At 38.5% G+C, this 19,880-nt stretch overlaps 2 protein-coding genes across 3 annotated transcripts; one reads left to right on the forward strand and one right to left on the reverse strand.

The window, feature by feature from the left end:
• Positions 1-22: 22 nt before the first annotated feature.
• Positions 23-5,566, reverse strand: dhrs9 (dehydrogenase/reductase (SDR family) member 9). The gene is made up of 5 exons (XM_085249004.1): positions 5,417-5,566; positions 2,737-3,053; positions 792-1,050; positions 545-708; positions 23-246 (listed from the first exon to the last, which is right to left on the reverse strand). The coding sequence occupies exons 2-5, from the start codon at positions 3,047-3,049 to the stop codon at positions 23-25; spliced, it is 960 nt and encodes a 319-aa protein (XP_085105130.1). The 5' UTR covers positions 3,050-3,053; positions 5,417-5,566.
• A 4,335-nt stretch (positions 5,567-9,901) lies between these two features.
• abcb11a (ATP-binding cassette, sub-family B (MDR/TAP), member 11a) lies at positions 9,902-19,423 on the forward strand. Of its 2 annotated transcripts, none has more exons than XM_085248831.1 (28): positions 9,902-9,978; positions 10,382-10,468; positions 10,588-10,603; positions 10,691-10,739; positions 10,877-11,118; positions 11,206-11,290; positions 11,723-11,856; positions 11,951-12,122; positions 12,233-12,357; positions 12,428-12,602; positions 12,692-12,805; positions 12,894-13,004; positions 13,080-13,205; positions 13,293-13,496; positions 13,583-13,753; positions 13,841-14,030; positions 14,442-14,523; positions 14,608-14,716; positions 14,809-14,970; positions 15,067-15,171; positions 16,257-16,418; positions 16,515-16,718; positions 16,802-17,043; positions 17,128-17,284; positions 17,378-17,575; positions 17,679-17,885; positions 18,190-18,336; positions 18,454-19,423. In XM_085248831.1, exons 2-28 carry the CDS (start codon positions 10,420-10,422, stop codon positions 18,652-18,654), a joined length of 3,939 nt encoding a protein of 1,312 aa, XP_085104957.1. In that variant the 5' UTR covers positions 9,902-9,978; positions 10,382-10,419; the 3' UTR covers positions 18,655-19,423. The 2 variants fall into 2 exon arrangements, with proteins under 2 accessions (XP_085104957.1, XP_085104958.1); XM_085248832.1 differs by having other exon boundaries at positions 13,293-13,448.
• The last annotated feature ends 457 nt before the right edge of the window (positions 19,424-19,880 follow it).

Raw genomic sequence — 19,880 nt, forward strand, 5'->3', positions numbered from 1 at the left:
TCACTGACTGACGTGACAGAAACTACAGCGCAGATATTTTGGGTCTGGGTTTACTTTTAATTAAATACGTGTCTGAGAGCCAGCTCGGCATGTACGACATCGGCAACCAGAGGAACTTGGCGTCCCACCCGGGAGAGTAGCGAGTGCGTGGATAAAGGGCAGAGATGGCGTGCTCCATACAGCCGACCACCTTCATCAGGTCCCCGTCTACAATCTGCCTGTACCTCTCGTCCAACTGCTCAAGCGCTAAAAAGAGAAATGTTTCACACATGAGTTCTGTAAAAATGATTCAATTCAATTAAAGGACTAATGATCATCAGTCGGGATCATAGGCAAGATTAATGCAGCTGAAAAGAGTCCAGAAAGCTTCTGGTGCACGAAATCTTGTCTGCTGCATATTGATTCTGCACAGTCACATGAAATGAAGAGATTAAAGTAGATACAATGTCAGGCTGAAGATGGAAAGGAGTGCAATGGATGAACAGCTTGAAAACATAATGCATCCGAGTAAGTCTTATCTGTTAAATGAAATAAAGCATCTCACTTGTGTCCAAGAAACCATGCCCGTAGTCATCTTTCACTTCCTGAGGTAATCTTTCCCAGAGCTTCATGAAGTTATTCTTCAACATAGCTGTGTCAGTCACGTTTGTTTTAAAGAACCCGGGCTCAATGCATAACACCTTGACTCCAAATGGTGTCATGTCGATACTGAAACACAAAATGAGATGCTGCAAGTCAGCAGACTCACAGGGTACGCATGTACAGGCTTGAAAAGTCAGATGTGCTCTCACCGGAGGCTGTCATTGAAGGACTCCACTCCATACTTGGACACACAGTAAGGTCCGCCGAATGGGCTGATTCGACCACACACACTGGCGATGTTTATCACCCTGCCTTTGGCCTTCTTGATGAGGGGGAGGACACTCAGGGTCACATCGATGACACCGAGCAGATTGACCGCTATCATAGGTTTGAAATCTTCTACGGTGAGCCAGTCGTTGGGACCGGACGGCACTGAGATTCCAGCGTTGTTCACGACAGCCCAGAGGCCTGAAGTAACACAAACCCAACAACAAGAAGCACAATGAGAGCCACAGTACGGACACACAAATCCCTGCTTTGGACTGCGTGTTATAATCATTAATGTTGAAATATAGTATACCATAAAAACAGGGCCACATGAGAATTGGGACTGTTGTTGAGGGCTGGAACAGTAAGATTAACTAATTTATACTCAACGTAACTTTATCTCCTTACAAACTGCTGTTGGAGAGAGTAGATGTCAAAAATATTCCCCAACTGTGGCCCTTGGGAAAACTCAAATGTCATAACTTTTTAAATTCTTTGTGTTATTGCTGGGAGATATTGTTTCTGGGTCATTAACCCAGACTGATTGTGAAATCATAGCAAACCACTCTTAAGAACATTGTGTATTTGCTTCTCATTTTATGTCATGTAGGCCCACTTTAAAGTGATAAACATGCTCTGCCGGTTTCTAATCTAGACTCAATTCCATGAATCCACACTTTGAAAAATCACTGATATGAGCAGCTAAGCATCTACTACAATAAAGTCAAATGATTTGCAGATACACTTCACTTTCCACTGCATAACATTAACTTCTCAAAGCCAGTTTAAAAATTGGGCTCAGAACTTTGTTTTCATTTCCCAGGTCTGATATTCAATTCAATTCAATTCATATAGCCCCAAATCACAACAACAGTTGCCACAAGGTGCTTTATATTGTACAGTAGATCCTATAATAGATACAGAGAAAAACCCAACAATCATATGACCCCCTATGAGCAAGCGCTTTGGTGACAGGGGGAAGGAAAAACTCCATTTTAACAGGAAGAAACCTCAGGCAGAACCAGGCTCAGGGAGGGGCGGCCATCAACCATTAAAACAAGCTCCAAACCCTAAAATGACTGGAAATGAGTTAAACAGGCTGGCTCTTCCTGCAGGCACACTTCAAATCCAAACACTGAGTCATTAAATACATTAACCCTTTTACGCATAGTGGTCACTACAGTGGACAGCTATTCAAAGGCTGTTTTCTTGTCTTTGTGTCAGCGTTGGTGGTATACTTGCACATAAATACAACACACAATGTATATTATTTATTTGTTTGTCAAATTCACAAGTCAAAACATATGTTGTCCACCGAAATTGACATGTAAAAAATTCTTTGAAAAGTACATGCTTTTAAAAAAAAAATGAAGTTCAAAAATATTTTTTTCGTGCCTAAAGATGAATAAAAACACTAACATAATGAGATGTTCTCTTTGCTTCATTGTTCTTACAGTTCAGTTGTTCAGGGTTTGTTTTATTTTCCTTCATGCTGGAATAAACAGAGTGAGTGGGTGGGTGGGTGGGTGGGTAGCTGGGTTATTGACTATACTGACAACAGATAGGAGTATACAGACTGACACAGTCCTCACTGTGAAAAAGGAAGGCCTTTACATTAAGTTTCAGTCTTGTTCACATTTTATTCAAGAAAACAATACTGAATAATTCTTTCATTAGTATATTTATTCTACTCACGCCTATCTAAAGCGATTAAAAATTACTGTGATGGACTGCTTTTGCGATAAAAATAAAGAAATGACTGTGAAAACAGATGAATTGCCTTAACAGCCACTTTAACTAATCCTGGTTTTTCCTGGCATGTAATCCAAATATTTGACATTTAAGTTCATCAGTTAAAAATGGGAGACTTTACACTGAGCCACTCACCCTTCTGTCCAACCAGAGTCTTGATGAAAGCTGCCACTTTGCTCACACTCTCAGAGTCGGCGACGTCCAGGTGGATGGTGGTCAGTTTGTCGGAGGAGACCTTCTTCAGCTCATCCTCACCCTTCCCGGTGTAACAGCCTGCAATCACGCGGAAGCCCAGCTTGTCCAGGTGTCTCGCCAGGAGATTACCAAACCCGGAGTCGCAACCTGTGATGTACACATACTTGTCCTCCTTGTTGGAGACTCTTTTGGTTTCTCTGTACCAGCGATAAACGAACCAAACAGCCACCAGCCCGAGGATGTACAGAAACATTTTTCTAAGGTCAAGAAGAAGGTGGAACATTATTATTAGGTTATATTCAAATAACTTCGGGAACTTTTATACATATATATTATAGGTCATGGTTAAACGATTATAACAAATAGGTGTTGATGTGCAATAACATAGGAGGTTGAGCCAAAACCCTTAGCGGCTGTGTGAGGGGGTCAAAACTACGAGTGTAGGCTGCTGATAAATGACAGCTTCATCTGATGATTAAATCATTGAGATCAATGACACGGTTCTGAATTGTGCCAGTCCGGTTGGCCAATATGATTACATACCTTATTAGAATGACAGGGTTTCTAATAAGGTATGACTCTAAAGTCTTGACTTGTTTTCCTTATTTTAATTACTTAAAAGACCTGTCATATTTGAATGCCTACTCCATCATTCTTCTTTGGTTAACCGGCTGCTCTTTTGTACAAATACTCGTCATATCTGAATCTACTTTGTAAAGAAAACCAGCACTTGTATTTGCATTGGATGTGAGGAATAGACAGTAACGAAACCATGCTGTGATTTACGGATCATCCTGTCACTCCTGTTTGGCCAACCGTACACCTAATGCTCTTTTCTTCAATGAAGGAAATGACTTTACACCTACTCTTCTGCATATTCCTGTAATATGTTGTCTTGACTTTGCGCACACATTCACACTCCTATTTGTCATGCATAGTTTTACATCTGTAAACCATCTGAGCATGCTACTACAGGTTAACAACCTGCTGTGACTTGACACACTCAAGCTCCGTAAACATGCTTTACAACGCTCATGACGTGATGCCTGTGGGCTTGGCAGACTTCACAGACAACCAAAAAGACTAAACTTTTTGGGTTTGGGGTTTTTTTAGTAAATGAGAAATACTTTATTTGTGAAATTATTTAAAAATGTCCGATGATTAAAGTGATGACAATAACATCTGGCAGATGCTTCTCTCCCAGACTGATATCATGCATTATAGATGGTGACAGCATGTAGCATGAAGGCCTTACATATATACACAATGGCGCCACTGTGAGGGAACCTGTTAGAATGAAAGATTAAATCATCTGATTTGGCTACAAACACAATCAGCAACTGGTGAGACTGCAGACAGAAATATAAAGATAAACTAAACATCTGCAAAATGCAAAGAATGAGCGATAACACAAGGCTGTGAAGAATTTCACATATTACTTTGACGACTTTTACTGTCATTTGAGAAATGAGACAAAGGAAATGGCCACGGGAAGTTTTACACTCTCGTCTAGCGGATGAAGAAGTATTTAAATTATTGTGAGTAAATTTAGAAATATTACACTATAAAAGAAATTAGCACGAACATACATTTAAAGCTACTTTTGGGTGCTCTCCTTCTTTCCCCAAAGGTTAACCATAGGAGATCGATCCACATGTTTGATCTGACACAGATTTTATGCTGGCTCTAATGCACCGTTGCCAGTTATCTGTGTTTCCCCCCTGTGTTTTTGTGGATCCTCCTGGTCTTTAAACTAGTGAATGGTTAGGTTAGGTAAAGTACTTAAAGTAAAAGGCCGAAATTTGTGTATCATAATTACAACAATTTAGGTTCAGATTTATTTTTATTTTTCCAAGTTGAAAATACCGATTTTAAAATATGTTCCCCTGAGTCAAGATGAGGAAGTAGGAGAAATGCTTGAGTAAATGTACTAGTTGACAGGTTTATCCGGTGGAACAATGTACTAAGGTGGGGATGGAGGTGGGATCAGCCTGGGTGACTGGAGCTGGGTGTGGCAGGAATGCCCTGTGGGCTATGCAGGAGTCGCACAAGCTAATTAATTTTGAAAATCTGGATTCATCTTTATGTTAGATTTTTGGATCTAACATATCTGTAAAACACTGGAGGAATAACAAAAAATCTCTCTTAATGTTGTTCCACAGAACAAGAAATAAAATTCAAATTAGTTAATTTCACAAAACAAAAAAAAAAAGAAAAAAGAAAGAAGGAAAACAGGAAATAATCACAGTTTAGAAGCCGGGACCTGGGGGGTATTTGATACTTTTTCCTCAGTAAGATTTCTCTTAATAATACTCATCTTGACCCACACACTTCATTGATTATGAAATCAGTTGATTATCCTCCTCAGCTGCAGGTAGATTCAAAAGCCTTACCTGTGAATGCGCCTCACACCTTTGAACTGATCAGAATAAACGAGTAACTGAAGTTACTGGGTGTAACACTGAGCCAAGCCTTTTATCGCATTAACTTTAAATTCGTCACCTTTAGTTCACTTTCCCGCCTGTTATATAAAATATAAAATTTCAAGGCGCGGAAAGATTGATAAACTTCATATATGGAGTGTAAGTAAAAAAAAAAAAGATATAAAAAAACAACTCACTTCCGTGTTTTCCAAAGTCAGTACATGAAATGAGACCTGCAGCGCAGCGAGGCATGAACCTCCACCGAAAAGAAGTAAGAAGCTCATTTTTCTCTCTCCTCTATTTAATTTGTTGCCAGTTCTCCGAAACTTCCGGGGATAGTGGTTGACTCTAAGGGTTGCCATGGCTGCGTGACAAAATGCACCAAAAGGGAGAGAACGCGGGGGTAAGAAGCAGCACAGCCAGTTCAGCGGAAAAATTACTGAACTGGCAACTTCAGCCGGAGCTCTGTGTTTTTTTTCCACTGAAAATTGAATGAAGAGCGCCAACCCCTGGACACTAAATTTCTCGCTCAATTTTTATTACACTTATTTCATTTATTTATTTATTTATTTTTTAATCTTTTTTTGTCTTCAACTGTATCTTTACTGGTTCTTGATGTGTAGAGCTTGGACCTGAAGAAACACAAACCCATTCCGTTTCTTTATTTTATATGGAGAGAATGACCATAATCAGTCTATCAAAGTCTACACTGTTGCTTTCGTGTCTCACTGCCAGGAAACCAGTGGGATGTGATAACCACAGCCCGCCTCCAGCTCTAACATACTGTACCAGTCAAGCAACGATATGTTAATTACTGAGCTTTGGGAGGTTTTGGAGGTGCATTTTATTACCGTTCAAGCCACAGTAGGCTGGTTTCCAGTCTGTGCTAAGCTAACCTAAACAGTGTTAAGACCCCCCCCCCCCCCCCCCCCCCCAAATTTACCTGAATGTTGACACTTTACAGAAATGTCTTGTTATTTTTGAATGTGTGAAATATCAATAAAATTACAAAAAAACTGTCTGTATATCGACTAATGTCTAATATAAAATACCACAAAAAACTGTACTATGAATATATAGAATATATATGTTTGTTTGTTTGTTTGTTTTACATTTTTACGGATTTTTAAAACATTATCACACACAAAAAGACTGTAAAAATAAGAAAAAATGTTTAAAATAATTTCCCAAATATTTTATGTTTATTTAGAAGATAAAGGTGTTAATTTCCAGTTTTATGCCGTAAATGCATATCTAAATTTGATGCACTGAGTGTAAAATGGCAAAATAAGACAAAAAGAAAAAGAAATAAAGTTTCTGTAATTTTACATGAGTTTGTTCATTCAGATATGTTGTATAATGTAGGAGTTTGAACAAGGGTATAATTGTTTTCAATCTTCATATATTAGTAAATGATATTAAGGTGAGGGTGGTCTTAGCAAATCTAAGTAATAGCAGTACCAATCACCAATAGCAAAGCTATTGGTGATTGGTACTTGCTCACTGTCACCTTCAGTTGCATCTTTTGTGTCATAATGTAAAACTTTGCAGGGAAACCTTTATAGATACTTTTGAAAAGCACTAGTTAATGCAGTCTTGATAATAAACTAAGTTTTTCCTTCAGTGTTCCCTCCATGTAGTCTTTCAGTGTTAATTCTAATCATTTTTACTGCATCATCATTATTATTCCTGTTTAAAACGATTCTCACTTCTTTTTTAAGCAGTCATTTGTCTCTTTATGTTTATATTTAATTCAACAGCTGCCTTCAAGATAAAAGGAAAGATGATAAAGGGAAGAAGAACACTTTGAGCAGATGGCTGGCGGTCATCTTCCCCTAAGAAATATGTGAACCTCTTCTCATTTGTGAAGAGACTGGCATGCCAGCCAGTTCTGGTATTCTCTGAGGAATGTTGGTCAATTTGCATGGTGTTGGACTGTGAGCACAGGTTTCACTAAAAGGACTGGCATTGTTTGTTGTCTTCCTCTTTGCACAAAGACATTGGTCCCAAAGCTTAGTTGATGCCTTTCTTCAGTTCTTTCCTGTCTTCCATTCCTCATGTATTAGATTTTCTCTGTGCTTTTAGACAGAGAAAATCACCTTGCACCTATGTGTTATCCTGGTAGAGCTAGACTACACCTGCACTTTTTCACAGCAAATCTTAACTGTACCTGTTGTCAGTTGCACCTAGATTGAAAAATAACAGGTGTCCAAACACCTTTGAAGTGTCTGCAGCACCAGGGAAACTTGCCATGTTCAGTGTGACTCTAAATTTAGGGTTTTTCATTTCAATTCTGTGTGTTTGTTATGGTTCATTAAAAGCTATTTAAAAAGAACAGTTTTGTTTTTTATAGCACATTATTATAAAAGTTTTCTGATGTGGTCTATTTGTTAACAAAATGAAGTGTTGGGGGACAGGAAGTAAGTGTGTCCTAACTGTTTAAGACTTATCATTGTAAACATTTAAATCTAAAGTACAGTAATTATTTAAGAATATTTGATAGCAGGTGTTCATGTAAGATTAATCACTGGAGCTCTGACAGCCCCGACCTTCCTGTGCTTTTATCATTCACCTGTGTTGAGAACAATCAACAATAAAAAAAAATTAGTATAATCAGCTTTAAAAATTAGCACTAGAACATTTAGTGCTTGGCTTTTTCATTCGCTCTCACTTGTACATTGAAGTTTATGAATAATAAAAGTTTTGTGAAGACAATTTTAATGACTGTTAATAAAGGACAGGGATCAAAATTACACAATGATGTTGTAAATTACAGACTGAACTCTTACCCATAATGAATGTCCCCACGGTCATTAAACCCTTTTTACAATCACTTATGATAACAACCTAATACATTTGTATTATTGTGAGAAGTTTTCTGTCGTTTTCTGTTTGCTACCAGAATTAAATGTTGAGGCACAGGAACGAAGCGTGTCCTTATGGTACAAAGCTGATGTTATAAAACACAATATCATCATTCAAGTGGTCAAGTGGTTTTACAGCTGCAGATTTCTTTAAACTGTCAAATGTTTTTAAGGACAGCTAAAGCAAACTCAACAGTATTAATGTCATATTGCAGTAGTGTTAAGGCATTATTACACAAAGTAAAGTTAGTGTTTCATTAAGCTCAGCTCTTTCAATATTGACATCCATAAGTAATTACTCGATAAGCTTTGTAAATAACAGTATACTGTAATTATAATAACATTTTCTGGATATTTGTAAGAGGGTAAATCCATTAACTTTTTGTTTGAACACACATAAAAACCTATTATACTGTTCATATAATCCAAAATGAACAGTAAATGCTGTATTTTTAAACCCAGTTACTAGTTTAATAAAAGTATTTTGACTTTTGTTTAATGTGTAGATATATATATTTTTACATTAATTATGGAATAAAAGTTTTAACACAATTCTTTAAAAACAATTACACAATAAAGCTCAACTAATAACAATACGTTTTTGAAATTTCAGGCTCCACTGATTTTACTAGATGAGTGTTTGACCACATTATGGGGTGATTTCATTGTTTTTACACGTGTAGCTATATTTTATTAACAAAGCCTGTTTAAATTCACAAGATTTCATGTAAATATAAAGCTAAAACAAGTGTATTTTAATGTCTTATCTCGTAAAAATACAGAAATTTTCTGTATTTAGGTATTTTTATCTGATGGTAAATTTCCATTATTTCATAGTCTTGTCCAGGAGCCTCAGCCCCATATTACTGTCTATTTAAGTATTTATCATTTCATCATTATGTTTTACACTAACAATTACATTATTTAAAGTATTTAAACGTTTAAGAATAGTAGCTGTAAGTGTAAGTTGGGTAAGAGTGTAAGAACACAGGAGCTCTGACGGAGTGGAGCCCTGTCCTACCTGTGCTATTATCAATCACCGGTGTTGTGAACAATAAGCTGCTGTAAAGCAGGAGCAAATTCCAAAACCAGGCCCTTCATCACCATCCCACAAACGCTAACCCCTATATCCTCACTCCTTCCCTGAGATTCTGCTTATTTACAAGGATTTGTTCTTCCAACCTGAGATAGAATTGTGTTTGTTATGACGTATCAACACTTTTAAAAATCAAAATTGAGGAAGCTCACACTGCTACCAAAACAGTTGCAGTTATGTAAAGGAGACAGGTGGCTAACAAACATTTAAATGTATTCTAATGATGTAATTCATATAAGCATAACCAGCTTTAGAATTAGCAGTAGAAGAGTTTGTAATTAGCTTATTTATTCGCTCTCACTTGTTCATTGAAATTTGCAAATAATAAAAGTTTTGTAAAGAATTTTTTTAATGACTGCTAATGAAAGGTGGGGATCAAAATTTCACAAAGACACAAATTACAGACTGAACTCCTACTCATAATGAATGTCCCCGCGGTCATTAAACCCTTTTTACAATCACTTCTGATAACAAGTTAATACATTTGCCTTAAAGGATGTTTTCTTTTCTTTTTCTTTCATAACCTTATAATTTCTGAAAATGTTAGAATTTGTTCTTAAAATAAAGGAATCAGCCTAGAGGCAGGAGGCATAAACTGACTTCACTTAGTTAAAATTTGTCTTGCAAAGACTTGCAAATGTCAGCAAATATTGCTGACGTTTATCAGTCTAATGGAGGAGTAGATAGTATAAAAGGGGAGGCATAGGTTAACCTGAGTGTGAGATAGGACATTCCTCTGAAGAACCTCAGCGTTGTTGGTGGGTTTCGTAAGAAAGCAGAGATTCACCAAGAAGTCCAGGTATGTGGATTCTGATACACTGATTTAAGACCCAGAGTGGTTTATTAAACCCATTAATACTTATTCATGTTGTTTGTTGTGTTTTAATCTTTTATCATTTATATTGGTATCCTGACCTGTGCAGAGTAATGTGCTGCTGAAATATTTCCCTTGTCCTTCGTATGTCCAAGCAGCTGGATAAAAATTGAAAACAATGAACAAGACAGCACGATAAAAAGAAGTTAATTCAACCCACATGCTATCAGCTTGTCTGAAATTATTGAATTCTCAGCAGATCATGTCATCCTTTTTCCTGTCTGTTTGTGCCAATAAAATACAGTGTAACTTGCCTCATTTACATTACATTTAAAGTATATTAAGTTACACTGATATTTATTCCAATGTTTAACTTTTCTATCCACAGAAAGTAAGTATACAACTGCCTGAGTCAGAGCGACAAAAATGAAGAAGAAGGTCAGTCTTACATCACCCCCACATGCAGATAAAGAAGGTGAGTGAGTTACTTTTAGTGGGAAAAAAAAGGACTAAATATCATTACATATATCTTACTAATAGTTTTGCTTAAAAAAGCTAAGCAATTACTCTAATTATAATTTCCCTTCTTTTCAGATGACAGTCAAAATGGGTAAGTTTGGGTTGGGAGACATTAACATGCTATGTGTTTGCAGTTTTTCTGTCATTTACAGTCATAGGTTATTTACATGTTTTACAGGGAAGAGAAGAAAAAAGAAAATGCTCTGAGTGTTGGATACTTTCAGCTGGTAAATATTTTTTCCATGACTCTATAAAAGCTTGTTCTTTTCCTTACCTTTGCTCTTGAATGATCAAAAAAAAAGGTAGATAAGCACGAAACATTCTTTATTGCCACAAGCACAAATCCACAATTTCCCATTTTCAGTTCCGATTTGCCACTTGGAAAGACATCGTGATGATGGTGGTGGGGAGTGTGTGTGCCCTTGTACACGGCGCAGCCTCACCGCTCATGCTCCTCGTTTATGGCATGATGACAAACACATTTGTGGATTATGAGCGCGAGGTCCAAGAGCTGAAAGATCCCAACAAGACTTGCAACAACAATACTATTTACTGGGTTAACGACACCGTGTATGAAACGGATGAAAACACCACACTCTACTGCGGGTAAGTCATTTGTTTATTCCAGATGAGATTGTTGCTACAGTAAAGAGTTATTGTTGTTACTGCTACTCATTTTTGTTCTCTTGGTAGGGTGGATATTGAAGCACAGATGACCTTGTTTGCGTATTACTATGTTGGGATTGGATTCGGTGTTCTGATTGTTAGTTACTTTCAGGTAAGTATGCATGTTACATACTCAGCTTTAATTTTTGATTCTTTTTTGTCGCTTCTGGTGAATAATTTCAAACATCCACTTAGCACTCAATTTAAGACCATTTACTATCAGCTGTTGGCCTTTGTGCTGTTAATGAGAGAGGGTATTTTTAACACGGTCATCTCAGGCTCATGGCTGTGTAAGAACAGCATCCCCCCTCCATGTGCTGCTCACACCTTCTCAATATAAAGGGCAGCCAATCAGAAGAAAAGTTTCCTGAAAGGGAAAGGTTTGTTTCAGGTAGTGGACAAACTGATGAGCTGCACCAAGAACCAGAATAAGGAGTAATCCTGAATTAAAGAATAAAAATATGGAGTTTGTTTAAATCCTTTCTGAAAATGCATGGCTTGTGTCTGTATAATGTGATGTCTTTTTTAAAAAATCACATTTTAGATTGCATTCTGGGTGACGGCGGCTGCAAAGCAAACACAGAGAATTCGAAAGACTTATTTCAGAAAAGTAATGCGAATGGAGATTGGATGGTTCGACTGCAACTCTGTGGGTGAACTAAACACGAGGATATCTGAGTACGTTGTGTCTCTCTCTGCCTGCTGATCAGCCTGTTATCACTGTTTTGCTCAACATGTTTTTACACATTCTGTTGCTTTTTTCTTTTTATAGCGATATCAACAAGATTAACAGTGCCATTGCTGATCAGGTGTCTATATTTATTGAGAGGATCTCTACATTTGTTTTTGGCTTCATGGTTGGGTTCATTGGTGGGTGGAAGCTGACTCTGGTGGTCATAGCAGTGAGCCCTCTGATAGGTATAGGTGCTGGACTGATGGCTATGGTAAGCGTTTGATAGTCAGTTGGCAGTTGGTGGATAGATACCTTTTTTCCTGTTATGTTTAAGCTTTGATATGTTTTTATTTTGTGCATTTTTCTTCCTGGTTCCTGCAGGCTGTGGCCAGACTGACAGGACGAGAGCTTAAAGCCTATGCAAAGGCAGGGGCCGTGGCTGATGAGGTCCTGTCATCCATCAGAACGGTAGCAGCTTTTGGAGGGGAGGAAAAAGAAGCTGAAAGGTATTTTGTAGTACAATATAAATGCTAATACTTTTATTTGTAATGATGCTAAAATACAAATTTTGCACAGGTATGACAGAAACCTTGTGGAAGCTCAAAATTGGGGAGTTAAAAAAGGAACAATCATAGGAGTGTTTCAGGGATACCTGTGGTGCATCATTTTCCTCTGCTATGGTCTGGCCTTTTGGTACGGATCTAAACTGGTCATCGACACTAAGGAGATGACGGCTGGTACTCTTATTCAGGTATGAAATATTAAATTCTAAATGGTAATACTCTGTAGAATACAAAGATGGAAAACTGCTGACTTTTAATGCTGCTGTGTTTGTTTTAGGTTTTCTTTGGTGTACTCATGGCAGCAATGAACCTTGGCCAGGCCTCACCGTGCCTGGAGGCCTTCGCTTCTGGTCGCGCTGCTGCAAAGAGTATCTTTGAGACAATTGACCGGGTAAAACCAGCTAACTTACATAACCAGAAGAACCAAATTAGTCAATGTTAAAATAATGAATAAAGTTTATTTGTTGCTACTTTCACAGGAACCGGAAATTGATTGTCTATCAGAAGAAGGTCACAAATTAGACAAAGTAAAAGGTGATATTGAGTTCCACAATATCACTTTCTACTACCCATCCCGGCCTGATGTCAAGGTAACATTCTTTGCTTGATATTTGTTCTGTCATGTTTCAGTTTTACACGCACTGAAAGTCAACAACCTTTTTCAGATTTTAGATAATCTGAGCATGCAGATCAGAGCAGGAGAAACCACCGCATTTGTTGGACCAAGTGGATCTGGAAAGAGCACCACAGTCCAGCTCATTCAAAGGTTTTATGACCCAAAGGAAGGAACGGTAACTATCTGAGAAACTTTTCAGACACAGGCAATGAGATGTTTGGGGGCTTTGTTGTAACGTCTTGTAATAAAATATCCTTCTTAGGTGACTTTGGACGGTCATGACATCCGTACTTTGAACATCCAGTGGCTACGATCTCTAATTGGGATTGTTGAGCAGGAGCCAGTGCTGTTTGCTACCACCATTGCAGAGAACATCCGATTTGGTCGACCTGGAGTAACCGTGGACGACATTATCCAGGTGGCAAAAGAGGCTAATGCCTACAATTTTATTATGGAGCTACCACAGGTACATTTAAAAATGATATACAGCACAATTGCAGAAGTTACAGCAGTTTTACAGTCATGTGCTGTAATTTTACTCTTATACTCCAGAAATTTGAAACTATGGTGGGTGAAGGTGGAGGCCAGATGAGCGGAGGGCAGAAGCAGCGTATTGCCATAGCTCGTGCGCTCATCCGAAACCCCAAGATCCTCTTGCTGGATATGGCCACATCTGCCCTGGACAATGAAAGTGAAGCTGTAGTCCAGGAAGCACTGGATAACGTGAGCCATTTTTTATATTTCATACATTTTGACTTCATTAGTATCTTGTTTAGGGGACTGACACCCTAATAACAACCATATCTGCAGGTGCGCACAGGCAGGACGACGATTTCTATAGCTCATCGTCTTTCCACGATTAGAAATGCAGATGTTATTATAGGATTTGAGCACGGGCAGGCTGTGGAGAGAGGAACACACAGCGAGTTACTGGGGAAGCAAGGCGTCTACTTCACTCTGGTCACCCTGCAAAGCCAAGGCCAAACCAACACAACTAGTGGTAGGATTCATGTGGTCTGTCAATTACTAGATTTGGACTTTTGGTACAAGAAAATGAAAATGCGTGGATCAAAATTTATGGTATAATCTTCAAATGTTAAACAAAATCAAATGCCCAAATATGTCCAGAATATGATGTAGAACATTTAAATTAAATTTAAACATTTAAATTTAGAACTAAATTTAATCTGATAGAGAATATGTTCCAACCTTTGGTGATTTCTCAAATTCATTTTGTATGTTTTTCCCTGTTGAAGACATATTTACCTGGACTAGACAGAGATTGTCATGCACGGTTGGAAATTCAGGATAACAAGTTGGCTGCCTGTTGTTTGTCTGATACAGTTAGAGAGTGTAGTTGCTTTACATTGTGATGACGCATAATTAAAAGTTCTGCACCCTTTACACCCAGATGTGATCAGTGAAGCTCCTGAAGAAGACTTTGATCTAAAAGCAGGGGGGTTTAGCCGTGGAAGCCGTAGATCCAGTAAAAGGTACAGTAAGTCCACTTGAAGGAGATCATGGGAAAAGATCATCAGTAAGAAAATACTTTGATATTCTCTATATTACACCTGCAGGAGCTCTCTGCGGCTGCGATCTTGGAGCCAGTTGTCAAATGACTTTGTCCCTGATGCACTATCAGGCAGCCTCAAGATTGCTATGGACACGAATATCAAATCAGAAAATGTACAGAGATTCCTCTCGTGCTATGTAATATGCCAAGACAATTAATAACTGTTCTATGAAAAACAATGGTCCTTACACATATCTTTTAACAGCAACAAAATGATGTGGAAGAACATGTAGAGCCTGCTCCAGTTGCACGTATCCTTAAGTACAATCAGCAGGAATGGCCCTACATGCTGCTTGGCTCACTGGGAGCTGCGGTCAATGGCTCTGTCAACCCCATATATGCCATCTTGTTCAGCCAGATTCTTGGGGTAAGAGCTGTTCTCATGAAGAACGCATGTCATCTTTTACATGTACAGCTGGTTTGAGCATGGGCTAAAATATTTCACCGGTATTTGTTTTTACAGACTTTTGCAATTCAGGACTTGAATGAACAGAGGAAACAGATCAATGGGATATGTGTTCTGTTCTGCATCGTGGCCGTGGCTAGTTTCATTTCACAGTTTTTACAGGTATGCTGTTGCAATTTTAGACATATTAAAAACAAAACATAATCTAGAATAGCAGTTGTGGAGAAATTGTTTATGTCTCTAGAAGAAGATGAACTGCAATAATGTGATCGGTATGACAAAAATGAAGAATTATACAGGCGACATGTGAACAACGCCTGCCTTTCTGCACATGTTCTACATGTGTGTGGCTATCTGATGACTGAATTGCTTGCGCGTGCCATGAAAGCAGTCATAACAGAGTCAAGATAGTTAAAACAGGTGGGGCTTGGCAACGTGGGTTTTAATTATACTGTGGTTTCTTTACTGCACAGAAGCAAAGGCAACATAAATACCAAAAACAAAACAAAACTGTTGGTAGCGTTATTAAATTAGAGTGGAGCAGAGTAAATCTTTAATGTACCAGTGAGGGGACATTTGCCTTCCTCTCCAACAGAAAACACACAAACACCATTCAAACCACAGTACAAGATCCAAAGGTCTGACATTGTCATCATAAATCGGGTTCATTAAAAGGACTAGATGTTACAATCCCTGACAATGCATTGCTTTAAATGGAGAAAATCTTGGGGGATGGCTGTTATGAGGAAAAGCAGCACAGAAACTTTACCAGCGGCACACATTGTTGTGTGCCTCAACTTTCGTTCTTTTACCCAAGATAATCTGCCATTTTTCCTTGGTTAGGTTTAGGGATTAGAGATCTGATCTAAATTATCATATTAAAATTTGGGACACATCGTCAGTAGTGGACCTTGGATTCATCGGCCATTATCACTAGACACCGTCATCCAAAGAGGCCCTGCCAGGGTTGATCAGGCCCCGGAGTGTGTCACTGGTTTATGTTAAAGGGCCATGGGAAGGGAAAAAGGGCCATAATTTTTCTGAAGAAGGTTAGCAGATTGGATAAAATAGGGTTAGGGGTTATCTTACAATATAAAATGCCTTGAGGCGACTGTTGTTCTGATTAGGTGCTGTATAAATCAATTTTAAAATGAACTGAGTACAGAGTAATGGTAAGAATCAATGTGTGGTTAGAGGGTCAATACTGTATTTTATGGCTTTTTTACAATGCACATTTAATATTACAGGGATATTCTTTTGCTAAATCTGGAGAGCTTCTGACGCGCCGCCTGAGAAAAGTGGGCTTCCAGGCCATGTTGAAACAAGAGATTGGCTGGTTTGATAACCCTATAAACAGTCCTGGAGCTCTGACCACCAGACTGGCCACAGATGCATCCATGGTTCAGGGGGTAAGTAGGAAACTACAGGATTGTTTTCACAGTTTGGTTTTACAATTAAAATCTTGTTTTTTAATATTTTTTAACATGCTTGAATAATTTCTGTAGGCAACGGGATCCCAGATTGGCATGATTGTTAACTCAGTGACCAGCATAGGAGTCTCTTTCATCATTGCCTTCTACTTCAGCTGGAAATTAACATTGGTAATTTTGTGCTTCCTGCCGCTCATTGGGCTGTCTGGGGTATTCCAAGCCAAGATGCTGACAGGTTTTGCAAATGAAGATAAGAAGGCAATGGAAGAAGCAGGTCAGGTAAGCTCATCTTCCATTTTAATATCACACCAGTACACAGGCAGCTTTGAATTTCTTGCGGTTAAGTGATTTCTCTCCCACAGGTATCCAGTGAGGCTCTTGCCAACATCAGAACCATTGCAGGTTTGGCCAAAGAGAGCTCATTTGTGGATTCGTATGAGCAGAAACTTGAATTGCCTTATAAGTCTGCCAAGAAGAAAGCCAACATCTATGGGCTCTGTTTTGGCTTTGCTCAGTGTGTCATCTTTTTGGCTTATGCTGCTTCATTTAGATACGGAGGCTTCCTGGTCAGGGCTGAGGGTCTGCAATATATGTTTGTTTTTAGGTTGGTAAAAATCTTGCTTTTTGACATGTTCAACTTTGTGATGTGATTGCCAAACATCAACACTGTGGTCATGTGTTTCCCCAGGGTGATTTCAGCAGTCGTGATCAGTGGGACAGCACTGGGCAGAGCTTCCTCGTTCACTCCAGATTATGCCAAAGCCAAAACTGCTGCTGCCCAGTTTTTCAAATTGTTGGACAGAGTTCCTAAAATCAGCATAAGCCAGTCAGATGGAGAGATATGGGTTGGTGAATGTCAATAACTGTACATTGAAATGGTTCATGAGTTTTAAGATGTAGCCCGTGTTACTTTTGTGAATCTTGTCATCCATCTTTAGAAAAACTTCAGAGGAGAAATAAATTTCCTTAATTGCAAATTTACCTATCCGACACGACCGGACACCCAGGTGTTGAAGGGCCTCCGTGTGTCTGTGAAGCCCGGGCAGACTTTGGCGTTTGTTGGGAGCAGCGGCTGCGGGAAAAGCACAAGCGTTCAACTGCTGGAGAGGTTCTATGACCCTGATGAAGGGCAAGTGGTGTGTGTTGACTGATTTAAATGTTAATTTCAGATACACAAAATGTATTCAGTGTGAGCAAAACCATTCGCTCTGTTGTAACTGTGTCACCTTTTCTTTTCAGGTGATTGATGGCGTCCCATCTCATTCAGTCAATGTGCCTTTCCTAAGATCTCAGATTGGGATAGTGTCCCAGGAGCCAGTTTTGTTTGACTGCAGTATAGCTGAGAACATACAATATGGAGATAACACCCGCAGTGTCAGCATGGAGGAGATTATTGAAGCTTCTAAGAAAGCTTATCTTCACGACTTTGTGATGACGCTTCCTGATGTGAGTAGGACTGAAATGACTTGAAATGTTGTCCGGTCAGTCATTTTTTGATTAAAAAGAAAGCTGAGTAAGCGAACTAAGCATAAATTCAGAATTAAAGCTAAATTGAATGTGACGTTGATTGCCTGTAGTTCCTTTTAGAAGGTAACTGGCAGAATGTGCAGACAAGCGTTTTCCAGATGCTAAATGCACTTAGTATAGGTTTACTATCCTAAAAAAAATCAAACAAACACACATTTTAAAGATGACTTGTGGTGAACTTAGAGTATAACTTGCTGCTTTTCTCTCTCTTTCAAACTGGTAGAAATATGAGACTCAGGTTGGTGCCCAGGGCTCGCAGCTGTCAAGAGGACAGAAACAACGCATCGCTATTGCACGTGCTATTGTCAGGAACCCCAAGATCCTGCTGTTAGATGAGGCCACGTCTGCCCTGGATACTGAAAGTGAAAAGGTATCTTTTAAGTCCTCTAATCTAGTCTTTTAAATGAAAGTTTGACAAAACATCCATATCATATATCCATGACACACAAAAGGAACTCGCTGATGACAGAGATTTTTTGTCCTGCAGACCGTGCAGACTGCTCTGGATGAGGCAAGAAAAGGACGAACCTGCATCGTCATCGCTCACCGGCTGTCAACCATCCAGACTGCAGACATCATAGCTGTGATGTCTCATGGAGCTGTCATCGAGCAAGGCACACATGATAAACTCATGGCCAAGAGGGGCGCCTATTACAAACTGGTCACAACAGGTGCTCCGATCAGCTAGAATTATTTGAGCTTGTTGTATTTACAGAGCCGTTTAGTTGCAAACTTGAACCATTTGGAAAATCGTCCCTCATATCCTGCTCATTTAAATGCACAACTTTACTTCGTTTTCATAAAACTCCTCCCAGGATAAAAAAAGAAAATCTACAAATTTTCTTTTCTTCAGTACACATCATCATCATCATCATTAAAATCAACACATCTATCAGCAAATCTCCCATGTCCAAATACAGATACAATTTCTTTACAAAATTTGTCAGTTTACTCTGTACAATTATATCCTTAATGCTAATTAACTCCATCTCATAAGCATTTGGTCTTAACCTAAAATATACAGGCAGATATTTCTGTCTATATTCAAATAAATAGTGATACTCATCTCCAGGTTTCCCCAAACTATGAAGGACACATAAACGTTTAATATACTTAACTCCATAAAATCTGTCCATAAGTACTGGGATACCACCGACTCCACATCTAAACTTTGCCAAATAACACCAAATGGAATGATCTAAACCGCACAAGAATCTGTTTTTGTTATCAATTAATTATGTGACGATAAAGCTCTTTTTTGTATATTTATTTGCCTGTAATGAGTGTTTATAAATGAAGAAGATGAGGATAAAGACTTTTGCATGTATTAAGCCACGTTTGTATCACTGAACCACAGTTATTGTTTTTTTTTTTAAAATATATATATATATATTTTTTAAAATTGTATAATAATACAATCATTAAAGTAATCTATTTCTAATGTTTTGGTACGGCTTTTTCTTACCAAAATATCAACATTTCTCTTCAGTTTAAAACAATACATCTTACTATATTGTTTTAAACTTCACATATAGAAGTTATTATGGATATTTAAGCATCTATTTTCTTCTACTCAGCTAGTTCATGTGATGGTAGCATGGAGTCCATCCTAGCTCCCAGAGAGCAAAAGGCAGGGCACACAGTGAATGTGTTATAGGTCTACTACAGGGCTAATACAGAGAGATAAACAACCATTATCACCTACAGCCAATTCATTGCCAGTTAACCTAACCCAGAAAGAAGGCCCCATCTGGCAAACGTATTTGAACCCAGGACGGTCTTGCTGTGACACAGCAGCGCTAACCACCATTTAATTGGGACCTTTGGACCTTTTGAGGTCAGAAAGAGTACTTTATCTGTAAGGAGGAAATATTTTGCTAATAGGTGCTGAAATCTTTTTTTTTTTTTTCATTT

The sequence above is a fragment of the Mchenga conophoros genome, linkage group LG16 (assembly GCF_057382185.1).
Source record: "Mchenga conophoros isolate Kocher_MC1m ecotype Shallow Benthic linkage group LG16, M_conophoros_male_GT1.1, whole genome shotgun sequence".
In the NCBI taxonomy this organism is placed as follows: Eukaryota; Metazoa; Chordata; class Actinopteri; order Cichliformes; family Cichlidae; genus Mchenga; species Mchenga conophoros.